At 39.4% G+C, this 15332-nt stretch overlaps 1 protein-coding gene across 2 annotated transcripts in view; it reads left to right on the top strand.

Moving 5' to 3' along the window:
* The first annotated feature begins 1951 nt into the window (after positions 1 to 1951).
* The window catches only part of LOC140913108 (formin-like), a 246746-nt gene continuing 233365 nt past the window's right edge, over positions 1952 to 15332 (top strand). For both annotated transcript variants that reach the window (XM_073348842.1, XM_073348843.1), the window contains exons 1-2: positions 1952 to 4127; positions 5963 to 6080. In XM_073348842.1, the coding sequence (XP_073204943.1) occupies positions 2706 to 4127; positions 5963 to 6080 (1540 nt within the window). In that variant the 5' untranslated portion in view covers positions 1952 to 2705. The remainder of the gene's footprint in view (positions 4128 to 5962; positions 6081 to 15332) is intronic.

Genomic DNA, 15332 nt, shown 5'->3' on the forward strand with positions numbered 1-15332 from the left:
GGGCCCACAGGGAGGCCCTCTGGCAGCCCAGTTCTCTGCTGGTGTGGGACTTTATGCCAGTGGCTTAAGTTAAAACTGCCCCTGCAGGATTAATTTACACCAGGGCTGGGTGTAGGAGTGCCAATTTTCTAATCACACCAAACCAAACACCCTGACCCCGCCCCCTTCACCGAGGCTCTGCCCCGCCCCACCCCTTCCCAAGGCCTCACCCCCGCTCACTGCATCCCCTCTCCCTCTGTCGCTCACTCTCCCCCCACCATTACTCATTTGCTCATTTTCAGCAGGCTGGGGCAGGGGTTGGATTTGGGGTTTGGGCTCCAGCTGGGGGGTGCAGGCTCTGGGATGGGGCCAGAAATGAGGGGTTCAGGGTGCAGGGGGGGGCTCCAGTCTGGGGCAAGGGGTTGGGGTGTGGGAGGGGATACCCGCTCTGGGCTGGGGGTGTGGGCTCCAGGGTGGGGCCAGAAATGAGGGGTTCAGGGTGCAGGAGGGAGCTCCGAGTTAAGGAAGGGGTGAGGGCTCTGGTCCGGTGGTGTGGGCTCCGTGTTGGGGCAGGGGGTTGGGGTGCGGGCTCCAGCTGGGTGTGGAGCCAGGGATGAGGGGTTTGGTACAGGAGGGGGCACAGTGAAGAAACAAGACCAAACTTTTAAAGAATCCTTTAAAGTTTTAAAGAACATATGAGGTGATGGACAATAGGAGAGACAGACTATATTGTTTCCCTTTAAGTCACAAAAGAAGGTAAGGCATTTGGAATGGTTCCCACCTATTGCGTGTGTGTGTATGCGTGCAAATATATAATTCAGAAAGTGTGTATGTCTGAGATAAGTCCTTAACATCACAACTTGATGTTAGGGAGGCTTTGTTTCTGACCTGAGTAGAAGTCAGAAGTGTAATCAACTTTTTTTTTTTAGATCTTATGAACTTTCTTACTTTGTCATTTTACATTTTCAAAAATAACTTTTCCCTAATTATTTTCATGCTTTCTTAATTTTTTGAAATATTTAGGCATGAAGTTAAATATAATAAATTGATAGTGCACTTTCTCAGTGCATAGGACACAGAAGTGGGCATTGTCTATTTCAATAACCAGCCTTGTAGTTACATTTTTTCTAAACTTTGGCATACCAGTGGTATATTATCTGCAAATGGCTTTTCTTCAGAAGAAGCTAATATCACAGAAATGAATGGTGGAAATTAACCTCATGATTATGCTGTAATCTTCACCACTACGTGAGTTATGGATCATTGTATCAGAAACATTAGCACATTAACCACTGTGTCATCCATAATAGGTGAATGGGTGGTCTCACATTTAACAAGTCTCTTCATGGTGCAGGAAGAAGTAGACAAGGAAATTGGGAATTTCTCGTGTATTTGCAATTTTTGCAGTTTCTTAAATTGAAAAAGGAATAAAAATGAACCTTACTCTTAATGTGAGAGAACTTTTGCAGATTGCATGCATGAGCTTTATTTATATGTTACAAATAAAAAAGTTTCCCTTGGAAATGCTGAGGTTTACAAACTTGTAGCTTTCATTCCCAAACAGTGAAATTACCTTAGAGAGCCCCTTACATATATAGCATTATGTAGGCAATATAGAGGAAATTATTGAACTGAAATGTCTCTGCAGAAGGTATTGTACTTTGAAATAATAAAAAAGTAACACAAGTCCTGTTCTCTACACAGTTAATTGCTCACTTCTGAGCTTTCACTGTTTACCCTGCCTACCCTTTCAGCTTTTTGTCATTGGGTGTGGTGAATGGTCGCTAAGTACCTGTTTATAGTTCACAGAAATAGCCCTGGAGAGTTAAACCAGTAGTAATATGAAACCAATCTTCTTGGTGGGTGGGTGTGTGAGCTTTTTTTTTTTTTTTAAACTGGCCCTGGAGCCTGAAATCTGCATTCCAGATGAAACCTGCAGCAAAGCGGAAGGAGAGAGCTTGATATTTTTTATTCAGTTTCAAGGGTACTACGTCTAGATGCTGTAGCCGGTTGAGAATTCAGAACAGTCCAGAAGATCAACGAAGGTTGTTTTTGTTTGTTTGGTAGAGATTTTTGAAGTATTGCTTTGTGTGGATTTGTAATTTTACAGAGGTTTTTTTTTTTTTTTTGTGTGGTTGCATTTGCTAAAGGCGGTCTTAGACAAAGTGGAAAAGGTTACATGAAAGAAGCTTTCAGGAGTTTTCGGCAGACAGAAGTTCACAACCCATAAGGAAGTAGGAAACTAATGCGATTCGTTCTGTTCAACAGGCTTTTTCATTTATACAGTTGCTCTTCACTTTTAACAAGTAGGATTGTGTAGCCAGTAAGATTGCAGGAATTGGGGCAGTGATCATTGGTCTGGTTTTCAACTGAGAGTACAGTGCTGGCAGATTTTCGCTGACAAAAAGTCTTTTGTGTAAAGGAACAAGTAACGAAGCTGCCAAGAACTTTGAATACTGTATGTCAACATGCAGAGCCTTCTTGTTTCTCTTGGACTGGAGTTGTAAAATTTGACAGACGCTTTCAGTCCATACTACAGCGCTAGAAACATGAAAGGAGGGATAGTGTGACCTTGGGGAGACCGGCTTTCCTTATGATACAAAAAGAAGAGCTCCCATTGCATTTCCTGTTGTAAGTTAATAGACTGAATGGGTGTAATAAACAATTGTGTAGAAGGTAACTAACAGTAATAACAAAAGTAAAAGCTATATTGTGGTTTGCCCAACATGGAAGCAAATAACACTTCACCTGGCAGCAGTGAGCTTTTAGATCTAGGGCATGCAACAGAGACTGAACACAGCCAGCCTTTCTTCACTGCATTTTCTATGAAAGCACTTTTTGGATTTACTACTAAGTTGGAACCAGCAACTTTGAAAAAACAAGCAGTACTTAAGGCATTTCGAACTTTTGATGCTGATACAAATACCCAAGCTGCCAACCAAGACAAGGGTGGTGGTGGTCATGATGATCCAGAAGTACATCATGTGCTTCCCAAAATACAGCAGGCTGACCCGGAGGCCGGCAGCCAGGCTGACCCAGAGGCCAGCAGGCAGGCTGACCTGAATATGGAGTTAGCTGAACAGAATGAACCACCTCTTCCTCATTTAGAGTCTGTACAGCCTCCTTTGTCTGAATGTGACAGAGATGACAAGGATGCCATTTTTGTACAAAGTACTTTGGCTTATACAACAAGTGATACAGTATCGGACAATGAGAGTACAGACCTAGACAGTGATGGAGACAAAACAAACAAATCTGTGTTAACTATTGTGGCTTTGTCTGATGAGTCTTTAGAGAATAACAACCAGGATAACGAAGAATTGGAATCAGAAGGGTCCAGTGAAAGTAATGCCACTGTGGAGAGAGATAAAACTGAGTCAAGCTCACCAATTTCTCAGCAGCTTCCAACAGAGCTGAATGGTGATCTGGAATGTAGCTCAGCTAGAGAAGACAAAATGTTAACAGACGAGCACTGCATTGGCCCACCTTCTCTAGAACAGAATCCTCAAGAGCCTATGAGTGGAGAAGAACAAGCATCTTCAGCAAACGGCACTAATAACACATCCTCCCCAAAATCAGCCATAGGTGAAAAGACCTTTCAGCTACCTACTTTCTTTAGTGGATTGCGTGTGCGAAAAAAAGGTCTAGCTGCAGAGGATGGAGAGACTATCACAGAAATTAAACCAAAGGACAGTGATTTGGCTCTGCTTAAATTAAAACAGCCGGTTAAGAAATCTAATATTACATCAGATGTGCTCACTAAAAAGAAACCAGCTGAGCCTAAAACAAGTCCTACTTTCCTGGAACAGCTCTCTCAGCTGTTAAACATTGAGGTCTCTAAAAATGAAGATAAAGCCGAAGATTCAGGTGAGGAGACTAGTGAGACCAGTGATGAAGGCCAGGAGAGCAAAGCCACCAATAGAACGGAGCCCCTGTCCCCTGCTGAAGAAACAAAACCAAGCCCAGCTGAGTCGGCATTAGATGCATTTAAAGCTTTGTTTACGCGGCCTCCAAAAAAGGAGATGACTGTTGATACTTCAGAGCTGGAAGCCATAAAACGCAAAATGAGAAATGAAAAGGAGTTGCTGAAAGCAGTATTTGAGAGATCAAAATCAAAGTCTGGGAATGGAGCATCTGACCTGAAATCTGTAGGTTTGAGTTACTTTTACATTCTAAGGGCTCGAGGTAAATAAATGGATATAAAATAATTTCTGCTGATAAAATGATTGGTGTGAACTAAAATAACTAAAGTCAAAATTTCAAGCGTGGCTTCTGATTTTGGGAGCCTTAAGTTTTGGCTTCCCAACTTGAGACACCTTTAATCTTTTCACAAGTGCTGGACAACCCGAGTTCTGAATGAAGTCAGTGAGAACTATAGATGATGAGCACCTTTTGAAAACAAGGCCAAAGATGTCTCAAGTTGGGAATCCAAAAAATTTGAGTCCCCCAATTTGTGTGTCTAATATAAAAAATGTGGCTGCAAATCAATTGCTTTCCTTTCATTTAATGTGGGTACTCTCTGAATCAAAGTTAAATTACAAGTATTTACTGTAAATATCTTTAATTATCCTAATAGAAAGTTAATACTGAAATTCACTCTTTATTGTTATTGTAAATATTACACTTCATATCATATACCTAGACTTCAAGAAAACCTAAAGAGAGTTATCAGAGATCAGTGTCAGCCTCAACTCTACACTGTCTTTATTTTTAATGGCTTTTCTTTCTAAAAGTAATTTTTGTTTTGTTTTTTAAAATCCTCTTAGAAAGAATTGTATTATGACAGGTGATGCAACAGACAATAAGTTGTATACAATTTTCTGGGTGACTTGCCAAAGAGAGGGGCCCTAAAAGGTATCCTCTCTGTCAATTGTCTATACACCTAAACTCTGATCTTACAAAGACTTCCACATGTTCAGCAGTACACAGGACAGTTGTCCCAGTGAAATCAGTGGAACTATTTATCTGTTTAAAGTTAAGCATGTTCCTGTATGTTTATGGGATTGGAGCCTCTGTCAATATGGTGTTTTGGATATGTGTATTTTTAAGTGAAAAAAGGCAATAAAACCCCCACAAAACTCTCCCACATTGAGAGTCTGAATAAACCAATATAAATTCATAGTAAGGACCTGAACTTAAATGCAAATACATAAATTTAAAAGCCCCTTTGAGTTAAATGAGCAGAAAAAGGACACATCCTTTAACAATTACAGATGTGTGCAGATGTAATTAATTCATAAAACTATTTTCATTGACTACAGTAGGATTGCGTGTTTGAGTAAGGGTTGTGGGGTTGGGTCCTAAATCTGAAGCTGGATAACCTAGAATTTGTTTGCCTGTACTCCAAGTTTTGAGTTTCCATTCACGTGTGCGTGTGTGTGTATGTATGTGTTTTAAAAAAAACCTCTAAGAACTTCTCCTGGGTAGACTGAGACCTTGTAGACACAATATCAGCTTATAGTAAATTTCCTGTGGTGGGGAAAATGTAGATGCTGGCAGGGCATTTGTTTCTCATGTGTATCAGTGACACTAGTGAGCACTACTATAATTCACCTTCAACAAAACCATGTTTGGCTCTTCCAACTTTAGCTATAGATACAGAATAAATATGAAAATTCCTGACACCGTATTAGCCTCCTTGGTTCACAACAGGCAGGCAGCTTCTCAGAGCTACTTTGTTATATTTAAATTAAAATGCTGCATGTAACATGCTAGTAAGCTTTGTGATGTTTCCCCCCACCCCCAAAGCAGTTGTTCTTACACTCTTTTCCTCCTTTCTTCATCCTCACCGACTGAATTTCATTATAATGGATTGGAATCAAACTCATAATCATCCTGGCTCTAATTTTATAATGCAAATGAGCTCCAGTTATGGACGGCCATTGCTTTAAATACACAAGTTTAGTTAAACGCAGTATTTACCATTTTTGGAATGGATTAATATTGCAACATTTTAATCTTCTCTTTTTCATATTTTTAATAGCCTGACCTAAATCCCTCAGAGCAAGATGACAAAACTCCAGGGAAACTCCAGGCTGTCTGGCCTCCACCTGAAATCAACAAGGGAAAAGAAAAAGTGGGGTTGAAGTACACTGAAGCAGGTAAAACAAAAAGGTGAAAGACTTGCAGAAATGGATTGTTGTAATGTTTCAAGTGTTGGGTTTGTGAAATATAAAAATGATTATTTTCTTATTCTAAAAAGCTGACAGCATATTATTTTTTTTCTCACCATGGCACTAGTTACCATGACCTGGTAGGTAGGTAATTTGAAACTCTCTGTGGATTTGGATGCCATCTGAAGAAATTATAACCTTTTGAAACTTCTTATGAAAAAAAAATTGCATTGTTTTCTGATACGCTAGGCCAAACATATATCTGGTGCAACTCTGTTTAAATTAGTGGAGGGATCAAGATGGTCTAATATGTCAGAATTACTATAGATTCCTTCTTTTTGGGTTAGAACACATTTTGGGTATTGAATCTGCCAGATTCTAGTCTGATTTGCTGATTCTCTTTCGGTACCATTACACTGATGTTTTTACATTCAGAGTAGAAGTAGGAGTATTAACGTGTTTAGTTTTGTTACCTTCTTTGCATAGGCACGTAGGAGTAGCTGTATCCAATCAGATCACTGGTCCATCTAGTTTGGTATTTTGTGTGTAACAGATCCCAGTACTAGATGCTTCAGCAGAAGGCATGAGAAACCCAGTGCTGGACGTTTCTGGAATAGTCTACCTGTAGGAAAATGTTTCATCCAAGCCCATATCAGCTAGTTGTTGGCTTGTGCCCTGAGCATGAGGGTTCATAGACCTTAAAAATGTGTTTATTGTATCCAAGTGTAACTCTGGCTGTTCTCATTATTCATACATTGTGGGATTTTTCTAAAGCACCTAAATGAAAGGCAATGGGATTTGTGTTCCTAATTCACCTAGTTACTTTTGAAAAATTTATCCATAAATGATTTAGTAGGATTAAAAAAGGATTAAATTCTTGGCCTTTATGCTATATTCTGGCAATAAATTCTGCAGTTTAATTGCCTGTGTCTTGTATTGGGTTTAAATGTGTTGTCTTTTAGTTTCAATTAAGGCCTACCTGCTGTTGTATTACTAGAGAGGGTAAATGGGAGTAATGGATTTACTTTTCATATATGATTCATTATCTTGTTTATTTCTATTGTGTCCCTTCTTATTTGTCTGGATTCTAAACTACATATTCTCACTCCTTTCACTGTCTTCTTGACTCATAACTTTTTCACTCCCTCCTGAACCCCTACTATTTCTGAACAATTACTCATAGGTAAGAGAATAATACTAGTTAAATGATGTTGAGTGTCAAAATAATACTGTTAACATATAAAGTAAATAAATTAAGTATTTTTTAGTAGGAAAAGAGGGAGGGTTATTAGAGGGAGAACTGAGAATAGCACCCTAGGTTTTTTTCTGTCTCTGTAATTGACTCGCTATGAATTTGGGCTAGTAATTTAACCTCTCTCTCCACTTTAGCTTACTGCTTTATAAAATGGATGTAACACGAGGAGTATCTTCCGCACAGGGGTGTTCAGAAAGTTAGCTACATTTGTTTTTCCAGCACTGACAGGAACACCGCTCTTAACTCATCTGACCCACCATACTTCTACATACTGAATTGGGTCACTTATATTGTAGCTAATCAGTCGGAAACCTCAGAGAGATCCCTAAATGAACGGTACAATATATGTGCAAAGTACAGTATTTCAGCTTTTGACAGGACTTCCACTGTCTTTTTCTGAAACTATTTGTTTTTTAAAAGTACTACATATGGAGTATTTAATATTCCTAACATGAAAAGTGAAAAAAGGGCTTTCCTATCTTTTTTTTTTTCCTACTTCCTAGATGTCTAAAGTGAAATATAATCTGTCATAGCAAAAGGGGAACAAGCTTTCAATAAACAAAAGCTCCATATTGTACTAGTAATGAGATGAACTAGTTCATGCTTTATTGGGATGTGAATAGGAAGGGGGGATTCACTTAGATCCCACATATATTGTTGTTTGTTACTGAGACGTTGTGGATGGCAGTGTCATCAACATGCTGATGGTATTCTAAGCCTTATTTTTATAGAGCCCAAATTCTACAGTCCCTTTATTCACCCAGTGTCTGGCAGAGATAGGGATTTTGATGGGAAAAAAAACTGCTGGTGATTCAATTGTGATGAAACACAAGTGATGCTTTTACAGGAGTTGGGTGAAGGCTGTGTCTGTAACATCTGTTGAGGATGTATAGTAGATTTGTGCCTAAATGGTTAGCAGCCTCTTGATTCTTTTGGCTCCATAATTATTCCTGGATGCCCAGAGAGCAGTGGCAGCTTGAAGTGAAACTGTATGACTGGCTAGGACACTGCAAGTGAAAACCTCAAATCAGCCATGTTGCCTGTGTTAGCTCTAGGTTTGAAAACCCTAATGCACTTTGCTTACGACTACCCCTGAAGCTCATCTGCAAGCTCCTGGAAGAGCAGAATGCTACTTGTCCCAAGTGTGGTGTCTTCTGCACAAGTATCAATCTGCGTGGTGCAGACCTGCTTTAAATATACACAGCCTGTACCCAAGTCTTCACTGATTTCCTGTTTGCTTTCAAGTGCAATGTAAGGGGGTAGTGTTTATCTTTAAGTCCAGAGTAGTGTGGGACTCTATTATTTGATAGAGCGTTTCTCAGAAGATAACTCATTCCAACAGTTAAAACCAGATGGAAAGCTCTTGTTTTCAGAACCTACGTTTAAACACTGTCTATTGGCAGTAGGGTGACCAGATGTCCCGATTTTACAGGGACAGTCCGGATTTTGGGGTCTTTTTCTTATATAGGCTGCTATTACCCCCTTTCCCCGTCCTGATTTTTCACATTTGCTGTCTGGTCACCCTAATTGGCAGGAATCTCTCAGATATTGCTTCTCCTCCCCTGATTTTTTTCGAACATGCTCCTTTTAGTCACAGTCAGTCACAACTCGAGTCTAGCACAATTTTAAAATCACTTATTTTGTTTAGCATTTGATCAGTAGTTTGTTTTGCACTTGTTCTGCATTTTAATCTCTGCAAATAAAGCGCCCAGCTGCCACAGCAATAGAAGCTGGGAAGAATGCAGGGAGCTTAGTTATATGATTATTCTTTGCATATGCATAGTTTACCTATGAAGTAAAAGAGCTTTCAGTTCATAATACCCCTGTGTTTGAAGAATTTGTCATCAGCAAGACACACAAGGGAAAAAACTACAGATCTGATGATCCCTATTAAAAATGCTTATTTAGTAAATATAGGTCTAGTAGTCACCTGAAGCTGGAACAACTTGTCCTATTGCTTAAACAAAGTGGAAAAAAGAGTAATAAGAAAAAAAGAACTTAATTGGCATTCATATTGGAGACAACTTTGGAATGAATCAGACTGAAATATAAATCCATTTAGCTTTCATAGCTATTCTTAACCTTTTTAGTTAATTCTTTTGTTTATATTTTTAAACAAGGTTCTGCTCCCTCAGACTGTCTTTCCATCATACTTGATTCTGCAGTGAAGTCATGCTGTCTCTATGGCACCACAATTTCTATGGCAACAGACTCTGATGCTACAAACAGAATTTTGATTTCTTTGTAGGAAAGAGAAACCAGGCTCTGCAAGACAGCTCCCTTATTGAAACATAGGTGTTTTAAATGATAGCAAAGGAAATACCAAATAATGCCAGATGCTTTCTCTACAGTTTCTGAAGTATGAAAACCTCTTTCAGCTGTGCCGTGGATTGCCACTATGGGATCCTCCTTCAGCACATTTTAAACCAAATGAGAGGCTTGTATACTAGAGCGATGTATGTAGTAGTCTGAGCATAGGTGAGAGCCACAAACTCATGAGCTTTAATCGTGGCTTTTACACAGGCTTCCTTCATGGGAAAATTATTTACCCTGTCTGCCTCATTCTTCCTCTGTAAAATGGAGATAATACTTAAATGCTTTTTTAAGGGTAGAGGTAAAGTAGTCTGAAGAGGAAAATATTTGTAAGTGAAGGAATTATTGTTCGTAATTTTTTCTAAATGAGTAAGGAATAACACTACATAGGTGGCCTATATCTCTCCGAACTTATATTTGCCAGCTAGGCAACAGTAGCCAGATTCTTTAGGGATCTCTTCAGGCAAAAAGAGAGGAGGTGAATACTCCACTTGGAGCCTGTCCTTTTCAACAATCAGCTGGATGCTGGAGTATAAATGAATCTATTTCACTTTGTGTTCTTACTTGCCAACACTTGATATTCTCACGGGTTTCATGAGGACGTATTTTTTCAAGCAGCAAAATTTCACCATTTTTACTCTCATTATTGCTAGCTGTTTAGAGTGGAAATGGTGGAATCTGACCCTCAAGGGGAAATGTCACCATGAAGAAAGTGATCATATTTTACGTATGAGCTTCCTACTTTCTGTGCCTGGATGGGGAGTTAGAGCTGTCACTGCAAAGATCTGGCTTAATTAACTTCAGGCAAACCCACAAAGCATTCTGTATTTTAATGAAAGCCTGATGTGAATTCCACCCCCCTTCAAAGCTCTACATAATTGTATTTATTCTTCCGTGTCAAGCTTTTACATAATCAATAATAATACTAATAGTATTTAAGTATTATTTGTATTGTACTAGTGCCTAGGAACCTCATTCATGGACTGGGACCCCTAGCAGAGTGTCTGACTTGTATCAACTTTTTTTATTTTAAAACCTTTGTGATGACATTTTCTGGTATAAATATTGTGTACGCTTTATTACTGGTTTGATAATAGAGTACTTACTATAGGTTTGCATTGGCCATATCTTAGCAATTAAAGGATTTCATGGAATAAACCATATTTTACTGCTGAGATGCAAAAATAGAATTTAGAAAGCCTGTTCTTCTGGGATTTCAGTTATGACCTGTGATGCACATTGTTTTGGTAGATAATAGTTCAAGGAGATTCTGGCTGGCAGATTTTTCTGGGTCTTGATTTTGTAATGTTTATAGAAATTCAGGATATGTTTAAGTATTATTGCCTACAAGAGGCTATTGGAAACTATCACATAAAGAGATTTTGCCATGTGATGGGTTATTCATTTGAGAAATATGATGCAGAAAAGGGAACATTTTAGTGTGTCCTAGTAAAACAGTTATTATTCCATTATTTGTGGCAGGATCTGATTTACTCAGAGTACGGCTACACTAGAAGCGCTGCATCAGTGCACCTGGGCTGCTGAAGCGCGTCCAGTGAAGACACTATGCTAACGGGAGAGCGCTTTCCCATTAGCTTCCATCTCTTGTGGAGGTGTAGTTGTGCTATGTCAGTGGGAAAGCATCTTCTGCTGACATAGCAGTGATATAGACAGCACTTAGGCCACTGTAACTTGCGTTGCTCGAGGGATGTCTTTTTCACACCCCTGAGAGATGTAAGTTAGATCAACTTAAGTGGTAGTGTAGACATGCCCTCAGAGTTACTTGAATTCATTTGATCTTAAGAGTTGTTATTTAGACATAGTATTAAAATCTATAATAGAGTTAACAGTTTATTAATGAATAGAAAGCATTAAGTAGGAATATGTTAGGAAAAAATGATAAATTAACTCCCCTATTGTGTGCATATGGACTGAAGTTGGAGTTTTTGTGATTGATGGTAACTGCCAATTTGACTCCAGTTCATTTGGTGATCAAAGTAGGAGTTTTAAATTGTTTTACTATATTATTTGTCACAAATGTTATAATATAACAGATGTGTTCCAACTTGGTATGATTTAACATATTTTGGCAAGTTGCATTAGATTTCTGTTGGGAAACTGATGTTTTCATTACAAACCAGCTTGCCACTTTGTGACTAGTGCAGCCAGTTTAAATTTATACCTTCCAAGTATCACTCATCTGGAATGACTGTCACATCTTTGCTCATAATGTCAGAATCTCATTCATGTCAACTGAAATGCAACTAATAATAAGGATGGTGGGCAGTGAGCAAAGTTTCCCCTTTATCTTTTCCTCCTGACTACAAGAGGCTACTCCCGGGGCTTGTGAGTAGGCAGCCAGTTCCATTCTATATTCTCTTCTATATGGGTTCTTAAACAATGCTCATCTCTCACGACTGTAGTATCAGAGGACTTGTCATGTGAACTAAGACCACTTTACTCCTGAATGAAAATGTCCACCAGAGGGTTCAATGCACATAAGTTAATGCACATTAACTTCATATCTTTAGTTGATTTGCCTTAACTTTTCTGTGTCACCATGTAGATGTGCCCTGAGCGCCTTCCAGTAGTGCATTAAGGAATACTGATTATAGATCTATGTGCTTTAAGTCAAAGTTTACACAGTACTGCAGTGCGAACTACGGAAGTGTGAATTGCAGAGCATACCAAAGTGTTGCAATCTAACTGCTCTGTATGGACGCTGCTGGAATGAACCAAAGGTTCCTAGTTTGTATTAACATAGTCCTGTTTGAAAGACAATTACAATAACACGAACAAGGTACCTTTTAGTTTGTGCCAGCAACGTTCTTCACACACATTGCAATACTTTGGTGTGCTCTGCAATTTACCAGTGGAAGGGAGGCCAGTATCTAAAAGCAGTTCTACATAGCAGAAATAGAATAATCACTTTAGGTTTTGGCTCCAGGATTCTGGTGCCAAACAGATGAGACCATTTGACTTAATAGTAAAATCCATGGGTTTAATGAAATTTACTCTCTTGTATCAGATTTTATTTTGTGGTCTTACACCATGTGTGTTCAACTTTTGTCAGAACCAGCCTGTGAACATGTGTGACTTAAAAATGAGCCTAAATTAAAATTCTGGATCAGAACAACCTCAAACATTGTAGAATTTTGGATCTAGATTTAGATCAGAGTTTTGGGCCTCATCTGGATTCATCTCCTCCCATATGATAAAAACACATGCTCTTACCAGTATGGGATCCATTTTATTTTACATAAGAAGGTATTGCATACATATGGTGTTAAATCTTCCAGCTGTTCCAGGCTCTCAGGAACCTTAGAATGGGTACTTATTCTGTATGTGTGTAGTCTGTGATTAAGTGTATTGAAAAAATAATTTATGTGGACAAACAAATATCATCTTTTTATTTAATCTTTTGCTGGGTGGAATGGGTGGGAAGAATTTGTAATGCTTAGAAGAAATTCCTTATTAACTTTGCTCCTCCTGTTTGTTGGTTGGGTGGCATTTATTTGGTGTATCGTAGTATTGGAACCTTGCCACTGTAACAGGATAATTGCACACTGTATCATGTGATCCAGTCACATAATGATTTTTCCGTAAATATGGAGTAGGGAGGATATTTACTGGCACATAAATCAGGCTGCAGGTGCCCAACAGCAATATTTCTATTGCTGCCTTCCTGGCAGGACAAAAGTGACAGGTGATGTTATTAATGTCTGTCATCCAGTAAATGAGCTGTAGCTTTAGCCTTACCTGTGACAAGAGAAGAAAGATCAATCAGATAGTTACTCAGGTGATTACCACTGAAAAGTGCTGTATGTTGCTTTGCAGTCAGAGGGAATGAAAGCTGTGTTCTTTCTTTATGCAGAAGAGACACCAAGACTTTGCATGTTTTCCTTTGTAAAGCCCAAACACTTGTAGGAATCATTTTATTTTATTGAAATGTTTGGCCTCCATTATTTAGGGCATTCATTTTCTGTTTATATATACTTATTGTAACAATTTAGCAATGGTCAAATTTTGATTAGAGGGTGATCCCAATATGTCAAGGTTCCTCCCCCACTCTGAACTCTAGGGTACAGATGTGGGGACCTGCATGAAAAACCTCCTAAGCTTATCTTTACCAGCTTAGGTCAAAACTTCCCCAAGGTACAAATATTACACCCGTTATCCTTGGACTGGCCGCTACCACCACCAAACTAATACTGGTTACTGGGGAAGAGCTGTTTGGACGCGTCCTTCCCCCCAAAATACTTCCCAAAACCTTGCACCCCACTTCCTGGACAAGGTTTGGTAAAAAGCCTCACCAATTTGCTTAGGTGACTACAGATCCAGACCCTTGGATCTTAAGAACAATGAACAATCCTCCCAACACTTGCACCCCCCCTTTCCTGGGAAATGTTGGATAAAAAGCCTCACCAATTTGCATAGGTGACCACAGACCCAAACCCTTGGATCTGAGAACAATGAAAAAGCATTCAGTGTTTTACAAGAAGACTTTTAATAAAAAATAGAAGTAAATAGAAATGAAGAAATCCCCCCTGTAAAATCAGGATGGTAGATATCTTACAGGGTAATTAGATTCAAAAACATAGAGAACCCCTCTAGGCAAAACCTTAAGTTACAAAAAAGATACATAGACAGAAATAGTTATTCTATTCAGCACAATTCTTTTCTCAGCCATTTAAAGAAATCATAATCTAACACATACCTAGCTAGATTACTTACTAAAAGTTCTAAGGCTCCATTCCTGGTCTATCCCTGGCAGAAACCAGCATACAGACAGACACAGACCCTTTGTTTCTCTCCCTCCTCCCAGCTTTTGAAAGTATCTTGTCTCCTCATTGGTCATTTTGGTCAGGTGCCAGCGAGGTTACCTTTAGCTTCTTAACCCTTTACAGGTGAGAGGAGCTTTCCCCTGGCCAGGAGGGATTTCAAAGGGGTTTACCCTTCCCTTTATATTTATGACAGAGGGTGATCCCAATAATTAAATTTTATTTAGACCACCCGGAATATCCAGATCTCAGTATTTGCCTGTTCAAACCCCCTGATCTGTACCCCCTGTCCTTCAGATTATCCCCTAACCTTATTTTCTGGGAGGGACTCTCCCCAGTGACTTGCAAACTACCTCCCTCCACCACCCACACTTTCATTATCCCAGAATCTTCTGTTTTGAATCCTTAGGGCCTAGGGTGACTAGGTCTCCCTTCCCCCGCACTAATCTGAGAAAGATCTGGTAGTGGTGGAAGGGAGTGTAAGGCTGCCCATTCTCTGCTCTGAAACGAGGGAGAGCAAGAAATTGTGTTAAGCTGCTAGTGGGTAGCTGACTTGTGGGGCCTTGGATAGTTTGGGGACTAAAGAGTAATGAAGACTAAAGGGTAACAATGGAGGAGCTGGAAACCAAGTATGTGGGGAAGAGGAGGGGAATCTTTGGGGAAGAGACTGAAGATAGGTGAAAGACCACACAAGATGAAGAGGGAAGTCAATTGGGGAAAATGGAGAAATGCAGTGAAAGATGGAAAAAAACTAATAAACAGAGTGAGCAGAAGTAAGAAATGGAAAAGAAAGAGAAGGCAAAACCAGATATGTGCAGCTTTCCTCATAGAATCATAGAATATCAGGGTTGGAAGGGACCTCGAGGTCATCTAGTCCAGCTCCCTGCTCAA

Source organism: Lepidochelys kempii, chromosome 6 (assembly GCF_965140265.1).
Source record: "Lepidochelys kempii isolate rLepKem1 chromosome 6, rLepKem1.hap2, whole genome shotgun sequence".
Classification (NCBI taxonomy): domain Eukaryota; kingdom Metazoa; phylum Chordata; order Testudines; family Cheloniidae; genus Lepidochelys; species Lepidochelys kempii.